The sequence below is a fragment of the Dendrobium catenatum genome, unplaced genomic scaffold, assembly GCF_001605985.2.
Source record: "Dendrobium catenatum unplaced genomic scaffold, ASM160598v2 fragScaff_scaffold_1022, whole genome shotgun sequence".
Taxonomy (NCBI): Eukaryota; Viridiplantae; Streptophyta; class Magnoliopsida; order Asparagales; family Orchidaceae; genus Dendrobium; species Dendrobium catenatum.
The window spans coordinates 2,756,575-2,767,789 of record NW_021319484.1 but is presented as its reverse complement, the minus strand read 5'-3'; the positions used below and the strand labels follow the sequence as shown (position 1 = coordinate 2,767,789).

Below are 11,215 nucleotides of genomic sequence, written 5' to 3'. Positions count from 1 at the left end.
AACCAACGTCACAAACGAAGCCTTAAAGCTAAATAGTCTTAAAACAAACTCATCCGTTAAGCGAATTATGGCTTCGTTTGGGACAGCTTTTGGTCGCTCTTTTTTAATTTGTAGTTTTTTGTAATAAAAAATGTTGTAGAAAACTATATGAAAACCGTATCAAATGAAATTTAAGTACAAAAAATCTTCATAAAATCTGAATTAATTAATAAAAACCTTAATTTTTACTTACAAAGAAAAAAAGTTAATTAAAATAATCACATCTCAATAAACATATTTTGAAACATAATTTCACACTTAGGTTTCATTTGTGACTATTTTTTTAGTGTTTTTTAAAGTAGTTTTTTAGAACAAAAATTTTTATGCTAAAAAACTGCTCTAGAATGCAGTAAAAAAGATGTCACAAACGAAGCCTTAAAGCTAAATAGTCTTAAAACAAACTCATCCGTTAAGCGAATTATGGCTTCGTTTGGGACAGTTTTTGGTCGCTCTTTTTTAATTTGTAGTTTTTTGTAATAAAAAATGTTGTAGAAAACGATATGAAAACCGTCTCAAATGAAATTTAAGTAAAAAAAGCTTCATAAAATCTGAAATAATTAATAAAAACCTCAGTGTTTTGCTCTTTAAGCATTTGGTCGAGTATTGGCATAATCCAATCCCCAAATTTGCAGTAGTTTTCATTTGGCACCAATAAGTTCCCAATCCTATTCCACCCTTTTGAACGCAGATAAGTTCCAGCTAGAGAGAAATCCCCTTTGAAAGTAGGAGCCAGACATTTAATGAAATCCTCCTCAATGCCACCAGCTGTTGTGACCAACACATCTACCTGCATGCAATTTTCATTAAAAATATATCAAATATTGAAAGGGAGTAGGACCACCATATTAACAAATTGGAATAAAATTAAAAAAAAAATATATATATTATATATTTTATATATATATATTATATATTTTAAAATTTTTATAATGTTAATTATATATATATATATGTATATGAAAATATGTGTATTGAACTACTTGTCTCTCGGCTATTATATCGAGTTTGATTGGGGTGTCAAAATAGGTTAACGAGTTATGTTTGGATTTGAACCGATTTAAATTTAGACCTGAATACAACTAATTTAATAAATGGGTCAAAGTGATATTCGACCCGCTAGCAACCCAAATATCCAAACCTGATCTGATAATCTATTTTGGTTCAAAATAATTTTTATAACTTGCTATGGAGTTAATATAAACTAATCAAAAAATAAAGAGATTATACCAGCAAACTAAAGAATTTAAGAAAAAAATGAAATGATGATTTATCTTTGGGTCTAAATTAGGTTTATCTTTGGGCCGACTTTGAGCGAAATAAACATAAATTTATACACGTATCACATATGTAAGTTTTAAACTCAAAATCTCTTAATTAAGGTTTTGTTTGGGATGATTTTCCTATAATGTTTTAAAGTAACTTTAAGAACTAGAAATTTTTATACTAGAGAGCTACCGTTCCAAATGAAGCATAATAATCTAAGCTCTCAGTCAATAGATCAAAAATAATCCGCATAAACTAAAAATGCTCAAAACTCATTTACAGTCCTATGAAGGCTATAATGATATAAAATAATTGGCTCAAAGTATTTTTTTGGGCTTGGAACTGCTCTCTCTTTAGTTGTTGGATGCTGTAAAATAAAATTTTCATGGAAAAGGAGCATGATGGAACGGGCTTTTGTTTGGTAGTATTTCTCCAGTAAATGAAGACAGCAAGATTTATTTATAGGACAGCTGAACAGAAGATAGAAAGAGCAGGCAAAGCCTTTATTACAATACGGCGATTGAAGGAAGAAGACACTATCCTACATCAGCATCAGCTTTTTTTAATAAAAAATTTATAATCAAAATATGTAATCTATTGACTATATTTAGTTAAAAAAAAATGTGAACTAATTATATTAATTAAATAATTTTTTTGAATAATTTATCTAGTTAATTCAATATTTGAATGATAAAAATTATTATTATAGGTATTATATTCATGATAAAGATAATAATTAAATTCATTATTTTAATAAATATATTTAAAATAATACTTTTTTTGTTAATACTATATTTTTTTTGATGAATTTTAAATTCATCAAATTTTGAATTTTCTTTAATAGCGAGAGAAAGTTATATAATTGTTAAGTTATAAAATAGTTCTTGATATTTAAGATTTATAGACAATATACTACAAATTTAATTATTTTCCTATTTAAACTCTATATTTCTCCTAGCACTATATTAGTTTTTGTTAACATATTTGTGAAACCCTCGACAAGAAAGTGGTGGTAGATTAGAACTGGAAGAAGAGAAAAACTAAACCAACATCATGTGAAAAGAGGATGAAGATGGTCCGTTGATAGGGAGCTTAGGCTACAAACTAAGAAGTTTTGAGTTCGAGTCTTATGTAATATCTCAAATAATAATAATAATAATAATAATCATGTCGTATTCGCACCTTCGAAGAGCATAAATGCGATCAGTGGCATGTGAAGGGCAACAAGATATTGATGGTGAATTACATGAGACTAAAATGTGAAAATGTAAAGAAGAATGTTATTTTTTTACGTTTTTTAAAAGTTTTCAGTATTATATGAGAAAATATAAAAGTTTAGTTGTTAAATAAATAAATGATAGATTTTTAGTGCTATATTTGTAATTTTTTCTATTTAAAATGAGGATATTACCCCTATTATTTAGAAAATTAAATCAATGATGCCATCTTCTAGAAAATGTAAAAAGTGACAAAAAAAAAACTTTGACAAGTTCAAATAATAAGAGAATTGATCAAACATAATAAAGACAAAATAAAGTACAAACAGACTCCCTAACCGCCTGATAAATCTATTCTTATATTAAGGGCTCATTTTGGAGGCAAATTATTAGGTCCGGACATCCAATTAAAACTTACCACGTTATCTGCGCTTTGACTGTATTTTAGGTGTGCTTTGACTGCGCTTTATCTGCGCTTTTTCTACGCTTTTGATGAGCTTAAATTAAAATAATATTTTATTAATATCTGGAGGTATATCCACGTCCGGTCACCGGACGTAATAATTTGCCCATTTTGGATGGTTCTTTTATTGCTTCATAAAATAAGTTTTTACAAAACTTAAATCTTATTTTCCCAATACTTTTAAATTAAATTCAGAATTTAGTGAATTCTATATTTCTTCTTTATTTTAAACACAAATCATGTAAATATCTGCAAATAATTTATTATAGTTTAATCAGATTCCATATTAATTTATCATACTAAATAAATTTAAACTCTTTAAAATTCACTAACTTCAACACTGTTGATTATAGAGAGGATTACAGTTCATCGCAGCTCCTTGTTAAAGAAAAATATTTATATATAAACTATCATACGAAAATTATGAAAAATATTTACGTATAATTTACACAGATGAAGGAAAGGCAAAAGCACTTACCATGCGATGCTGCACCAAGAACCTTATAGTCTCCCTAATTCCCGAAGAAATGAGATTAGATGTGAAGCCAAGAAATATCTTGCACTTCACAGACTCCCTAACAGCCTGATCTCTCTCTTCACTCCCATCTTCTGCTGGCTCTTCATGCGAAAGCCTCCAGTTTATCTTCACAAAATTTAATTACAGTTAGTATCCACTACAGGAAATTCAGGTATTACCGACGGCCAGGTCATATAGCCGTCGGTAATTAACTGCCGTCTAGGCTATAGACCGCCGGAAATCATTTTCTACGCGGTTAATTCCGGCGGTTTTCGAACCGCCGAAAAACTGCATGTATTTTACTGAACCGCTGGAAACCTCAGAAAAACCGACCGTAATGCCTGAATTATCTGTAGTGATCTTCTTATTGATAATATATAAGATTATCCTAGAGTGATAATGATATAATGAGGAGGTTTTATATACTGATCTTCATACCATTTGGTTAACGACCTCCATGGCTTCCCCCAGGTTTGTGGCCTGGAAACCTGTTGAGACCATGGAGTTCAGGAGGCCGGCAAGGTCGAGTCCATCGTTGAAGTCGTAGCCGCCGATCTTTAAGGACTCGAGGGCTGCCGATTCCTTGAACACCAGGGATTTGAGCACATCTCTCTCTCCTTCACTTGTAGCTGCACCCATGAATATATCCTCTTGGTCGTTTAGGTGATGAAGGAGAAGAGGTTTCTACCGTTTAGGTGATGAAGGAAAAGAGGTTTCTACTACAAGATGGTAGTAGTGAGACTAAAGGCTCCTGCTTCTTGTTTATGTTTGATTGATATATGATTTGTAGCGCAATGGAAAAATAAAATAGTAGGATCAAGTGTCATAGAGGTTGTTGGAAAACATAAAGTTGGTAGAATAAAATAATGGTAGCCGTGGGTGTAGGGGCTTGACGCCTTTGTTTGTACTCTACTAGCCGGCCCTTTTGAAGGTGATTGACGGCATAATTAATTCCTCGGCGAGCCTACGTGCAATTAGTCTGGCCCATAGTTATTTTATCTTTGGGGTCAGCGCCGTATGAGAGAGATTGAGAATTTGAACATGGGCTGAGGGTTCCCAATCATGCTCGCCCATCAACCCAGCTAAATTACGATGGAGTACTCTAACATCATTAACTATGATAAACCTACAACATACTGTTTAAAATCTATTAGTCTGGTCACTTTTCAGCTGCTGAGTGGCTTTACTTGGTATCAACTATTGTATTCCCTTTTATCTTGGCATTATCTTTTCTTCTTCTTGATTACAAATTTAAGATTATTTGATTATCATAAAAAAAAGAATGCATCACAATATAGTAGTTGGAAATAAAAACTGCATTTTTTTGCTACAAAACTTTAATTTATTCACTGTACAAATTGAGATTTTCTTTTGTATTTATTTAGATGTGTGATCCTTTCTCCAGAAATTTTACAGAAAATCTCAAATATAATCTCTAATTTCTTATATCATAAGAATATAAGGAAGAAGACGTGCATTATCTCTTGGAATACAGCCATGTCTAATGACAACTCAAGTTGTTTTTAAAGAACAACACAATTCTCCTATCTGGCTTGGACACTCTTCACACTACAAGAAAATCAATTATTATCGATGGCATTTTCCGGCCCGGTGGCTTTGCAAATTTTCCGCCGGTAAAACACACATAGGAAAAATACTTTTGGCGGTATTTTCAGGCGGCAAATATTTCCGGCGAAAAAAAGCCACATAAAAATATCTAAAATTTAATTTAAAAAAAAATTAAACGGCTGCCTAGAAACCCCCGCCTTGCCCGACTGCCAACAAGGCGGTCTGCCTGCACTACCTGCCCAGCCCAAGCTGAGCTGCCCGCTGCTCGCTCAATCTCTTGCCCTGCCCGCCCGAGCTCCCGCCCTGCTCGCTGCTTGCCAGGCGGCCTGCCCGCGCTGCCCGCCTGAGCTCCCGCCTTGCCCGCTGCAGCCGGAAAGTCGCCGAAAAGCCGTCGGAAAATAATCCGCCGGCAAGCCACCGAAAAAATCCGCCGCTAATTGACGATTTTTCTGTAGTGTCACTTTGTGCCCTCTCATGGACACTTTTTCACTATGTTGGGACTTGCCTAGGCCATTGAAGCTTTAGACTTCATTTGATATAGTTTTCTTACTATTTTATAAGAATTAGTGGTTGAAAATAGTTTTTTGGTACAATTTTTTTTCAAAAACAACAAAAAAGAATTGTGATTGCATTTAAAAAAATAAAGTAGTAAGAAAGTTATCCCAAACGAATCATTGATCAACTATTATGGTTCAATTTGAAAGATTTTTTTTTTTTTTTGGAAAAATGGGGGCAAGCCCCGTATATTTATCACCAAAGAGTTATAAGTAAGCCAAAATTACAAGTAAAATGACTATACCAGCAGAAAGTAAAAATGAAATAAATTTTACAAAAGGAGTCAGGAAAATAGGTCTACATCAAACTGGCATCAAAGCCAAGATCATGAGAAAACCATTTAGCCAATCGTATGGACACTAGTTGCCCAAAGCAAAGGCAGCAGGCCATCAAAGTGTCGAAGTTGCAGTCCTGGTTGCCGAACGACCATCCAAGGATGCAAACCGGATGTAGACCTTGCACATCATCGTCCTTCAAAATACCAGCTTCAACCAACCAAAAAACGGGCATCGAAGAAAACTGAAAACCAGTCAAAAATTTGAATCTCACAATGGACCATCAAAAATTCACAGCCAAAAACAGCCACCAGTGTTGAAAGCCAAAAACTTCAGTCCAGAATTTCCCTAAAATTTTCTTTGAGATTCTCATAGTGCTTCCACTTAATAACTTTAGCTTTAATCACATGGATGATCAATTCATTCAGTTCAAATGACTTCTCCTCAAATTAGAGAACCTCCTGCGGTTACGCTCCCTCCAAATCCAATAAATCATAACAGAAATAGAAAGATAACAAAAATTGAGATGTGATCTGTTATAATTCCTGGTGTTTCCCGAAAAATTATAAACTTGAAGCTAATTAGGCCTCAGGTAAAAATTCGTCAGAGAAGGAAAAAACTCAGTAATGATCCGGAATGAAAAATCACATTCAAAAAACAAATGTGAGTGACATTCACGGTTGCTAACACATAAAGAACAAGATTATGTAACATGAATGCCTCTAACCAAAAGAATATCAACAGTTTTAAGTTTCCTTTGTACATCCATCCAAGCATATCTCAACGCATAACCTTTGTGCCAAATGTATTTGCTCCAGTTAACATCCTCCAAATCAGAAAAAAACTGAATAGAACAATTCTTAGATGAAGGAGAGGCAACACCGTCCCAGGTAATACTATGAGGATTAGAAGTAATCCCAACCCTCATAATATTAGACTTAATGCTATCAGGTAAATCATCCGGCAAGTTCCAAGAATTATGAACTAATACATCTTTAATCTTCAAAAGAGAAAAGCTCTGTGGGCAGATAAATCAGAGAGAGCTTTTTTGTTACACCATGGGTCCCAGAAAAAAGATAAATTGCTATTACTGTTAACCGCAAAGGAAATAGAGTCTCTAATCACAGCAGCTTTAATACAAAAAAATTTTCAAAACTTAGAAGCATTGATGGGAGGAGTTTTCCAGAGGGAGCCAAACTTCTCCCTATACCAAGAACCCAAACCCAATTTGAAAGATGACTTACTTATTTTGAAAGACCTTCCAAGACATTAGTAGCGGTGGGTAATTTTTTCTTTTCTTTTCTTTCAATATTTTTTTAACAGTATTATTTTATCCCTTTCATGTGAACATGCATTAAGTTAGAAAATTAGGGTTACTCATGCTTTTGAATTTTTTTTTTTAGTAAATGTTTCAGTGCTAAAGATAAAGATGCATGGGCTCTTCCTAACGTTATAATTAGACTATTTATATCACATTATTATTATTATTATTTTTGGTACTGGGTATCCCCACCTGCTGCCACCCCCGAAAAGGCACTCGGCAACATGACTAATCCTCAGCTAGGGGTGTAAGTGAGACGAGCCGGCTCAAGCTCGACTCGTTAACGAGCTCGTGAGCCGAGCTTATCGAGCCACGAGCTCGTGCTCGAGTTCGAGCTCACTTTCCAACTAACGAGCTGAGCTCGATAGTGCCAAAACTCGACTCGACTCGACTCGTTTACACCCCTATCCCCAGCTGACCTAGAGGAGGCACCCACCCTTGAAACCTCCTAGCCCGCACTTGATTTAGTCCAACTTAAGAGACTTTTCTGTTTGAGGGGAATCGAGCACGAGTTAGGATTCCACCAACCAAGCCAAGCATCTATTAATTTGAATGCTAAGCTACAAAAGATTCATTAATAACTAAAATAAATATGTAAAAAATCATAATGTTAAGATAAATATATGATAATATTAAAAAATAATTATATTTAAAATAACGAAAAAGCAAACTTATTAAAAAATAACATAATTGAAAATATAAAATGAAGCAGCTACAATTATTAGGTAGGGACTGATCAGCTCATATTTTATTTTGCTTGAAGCGATGGGCTTATCTTCAGTTCTTCTTCTGCACTGATTGGATACTGTAGCCATTACTTTTTTTCAGAATTTAATTCATTTCATATTAGAATTCATTAACCGATCCTTTTTTTTTTTTTTTTTTTTTAATCAAGGGCATGAAGATTTTTTTTAATCAAGCGCATGAAGATTTTATTTATTTCTTCTGTGGCATGCAGAACCATGCAGAAATAATAATATTTATTTCCTGATTAAATTTGTCGTATAAAGCCACTTGCAGCCTTGCTGATTTCATTTATTTCTCCAAAGGCAGCCTCGTGCAGGAAAAAACATGGAAAAAAACATTAAAAACGCAATCTTATCCAGGCCGACATGCTGTTAGAGTAATGCATATTTTATATATAATAATACTGTATTCTCCAAATAAATTTATATTTGAACTAAGATAGGTTGGTCTGATGTTTTATAATAAAAAAAAAAACTCGGTGGTTGAGGCGGTACCAATGATCCAAAAAATTGTTTTTCGTCTCCATAATACAAAGTAAATCTAGATTGTGATGACGAACTAAATCTTTGTAGCACCAAACTTTGTTTGAACTGTTGAAGCCTCTCACGTTCCAAGCTGCAAGATGGGTTTCGATAGAATTTGGATAAATTGGAACCCATCTAATGTCCATTTTATTCCAACATTTACTTCTAATCATATAATTTATGGAGAAGTTCACATGGGGTCTGATTTTGTTTGCATTATGTCTGTCATTTATTTTTCGAATTTGCAATCTGATAGAGTTATGCTTTGGGATAATTTGAAGGAGATCAACTTTAATATCAACGCACCTTGGAGTATCCTTAGTGATTTCAATTGTTGTCGCTATCTTTTTTAGAAGTTTGGGGGCTCCCCCTCCTTTCTTCTCAATTATGGAATTTCAATTCCTTTATTTTTGATGTGGGCTTGTTGGATTTGGCCTCAACTAGTCTCAAATTTACTTGGTTTAATCAAAGAGCTAATGACCCTATTCATTTGAAATTGGACAAAATGTTGATCAATGATAAGTTGCTTGAGAGTTTTCCAAGCTCCTTCTGTGAAGTCACTACCCCTACCTGCTCAGATCACTCGTCTATCATCATTTTTTCTAGTCAACAACTCAAGAAGAGAAACATGAATGAAAGCATCAGAGAGGGGAAGAACTATTAACAAAAAGGCGCCCTAAAGGCTACAAAAATAAACATAAAAGTGAAAAAGTTAGTCTGAACTTATATAGAAATCTCTCTTGTTAGCAATAAATCCTACAAAATGACCAAGCAAAATATTGAAATGCTACAGAGAATGACCATCCAAAAGTGCAAAGAGACATAAAGAGAGGAGAACTATGATTCATCCTTGTTCAGTTGTTGGAAGCAGCCCGTCAAAAATTGTTTTGATTTTTTAGAAATTCTTCTAGCTAGAGATTTTGTGCTTAAAAGGCATTTACAATAGTGTAAAAGATGGTGTCTTTGCATTTTCAAGTTGCAACCAAATCTCCTGTTATTTCTCTCTCTCTCAAAAGAAAATAGATGCAGCAGTTTAAGAATATAAAATATGCATACCTCAAATTAGTAACAACATTCATGTGATGATCCACTGATTAGAGGAGATGATTAGCGTTAATTTCTCTCTCTAATATCCTAGTGTGAGAAACTCCGCTAGGGTTTTTCTTTCTTTTTCGCTCTCGCGCTTTTTTTCCGCCGCCGCCGGAGGGATCCTATGATCCCTCCTTTCATCCTTTCCTCCTCTTCCAAACTCCTCTCCTCCTTCTATTGCTAGTACCTCTTCAGCCTTGCCGTGGGATCGTGTCTTCGCCTCCCCTCCAGCGACTGGAGAGTTCAACATCTCCACCCTGCCAACTCCTGAAGAAATTATCGACTTCCCTACTTTGGATATTGCTGATGCAGTTGAAGAATGGAATCTAGCCCTGGTTGGATATTCTCTGGGTAAACGACCTTTCTATGAATCCCTTCTTAATGCCGTTAAAAAGCTTTGGGATCTCAAAGGTAATATCAAACTTATCTCTCTTAGTGATGGGTTTTTTCTGTTCAAGTTTTCATGCCGGGAAGATTTTGAAATGGTCTGGAATAAGGGTGCTTGGTTTATCTTCGGTAAACCTTTCATTTTTCGTAAATGGACTTCGCACTTTAGTCCCAAAAGAGAAGACTTTACCAGTGTGCCTATCTGGTTCAAAATACATGATTTGCCTTTGTGTTGCTGGACGCCAGTTGGGATTTCTAAGATTGCAACTAAAATTGGAGCTCCGGTAGCCGTAGACTCCCTCACTGCCTCGAAATCCAGACTTACTTATGCAAGAGTCTGTGTCCTAGTTGATGCTTCCGCCACTTACCCTGCTTTTGTTCCGATTACGGTTGAAGGGAAACTTTTCAATCTTGTCATACAATACGAATGGCGTCCCTCTATATGTGATTTCTGCAAATCCTTTAACCACACTTCCGAATTTTGCCCAACAAACCCAAACCCAAAACCCACTGCTGTTCTTCCGCCAAAACCTCCTCGCGACAGGAGCACGAACCGCAGTCGCAGACCTCCTTCAAACAATCCTACTGGTATACTTCCTACTCCGTCTCCTCGTACTTCCTCTTCCCCTGGGAAATCCATGCCCGTGTCTCATAATGCTATTTCTCTTCCAAATCAACTAGATATCCCATCTTCGAATCTCACTAACCAAATGCATTCTGCCACACTGCCAACCTCACCTGTTTTGCCGAATTTTCAAATAGTTGAAACCTCTTTACCCAATCAACCTCATGAAAATCTCGTCACAATCCCCACCCCTCCAAGTACCGCAATTATCCCAAACCTCAATTCACCCAACCTTCCTTCCTCTTCCACCTCCGACCCACCACCAGAACAATCTACTTCCCCACCACCTAAAGGCTCAAATCAATTGCCACCAGAACAATCTAATTCCCCACCACCTAAATGCTCAAATCAATTGCCTACAGCCCAATCTCCTCTGAAATCTTCTTCTCCTAACAAATTTAATCTCCTAAATCTTTTTTCAGATTCTGAAGCTACCTCAAGTAATAATTTGGAAGCTTGTATCAATGATCATTCCTTGGCCGACTTGGCTAGCTCTTCTTATGGGAAAAAAACATCCTCATCCTCTTCAAAGCCTAATGATCAGCCACACAAAAACACTAGAGGGAAGAACTCCAAGAAAGGCCCTAAATCCAACAGTAAATCATGATCCTTCCAAACATTGCG

The 11,215-nt window shown here is 35.2% G+C and overlaps 2 protein-coding genes across 2 annotated transcripts in view; one reads left to right on the top strand and one right to left on the bottom strand.

Moving 5' to 3' along the window:
- The window catches only part of LOC110107690 (deoxyhypusine synthase-like), an 11,454-nt gene extending 7,316 nt beyond the window's left edge, over nt 1-4,138 (bottom strand). The window contains exons 1-3 of the mRNA XM_020838023.2: nt 3,938-4,138; nt 3,461-3,625; nt 608-826 (exon numbers count right to left, since the gene is read on the bottom strand). Of these exons, the coding sequence (XP_020693682.1) occupies nt 608-826; nt 3,461-3,625; nt 3,938-4,138 (585 nt within the window). The remainder of the gene's footprint in view (nt 1-607; nt 827-3,460; nt 3,626-3,937) is intronic.
- A 2,624-nt stretch (nt 4,139-6,762) lies between these two features.
- On the top strand, nt 6,763-11,198 carry LOC110107683 (mucin-5AC-like). Its single transcript, XM_028697914.1, has 2 exons — nt 6,763-6,788; nt 9,764-11,198. The coding sequence occupies exons 1-2, from the start codon at nt 6,763-6,765 to the stop codon at nt 11,196-11,198; spliced, it is 1,461 nt and encodes a 486-aa protein (XP_028553747.1).
- The last annotated feature ends 17 nt before the right edge of the window (nt 11,199-11,215 follow it).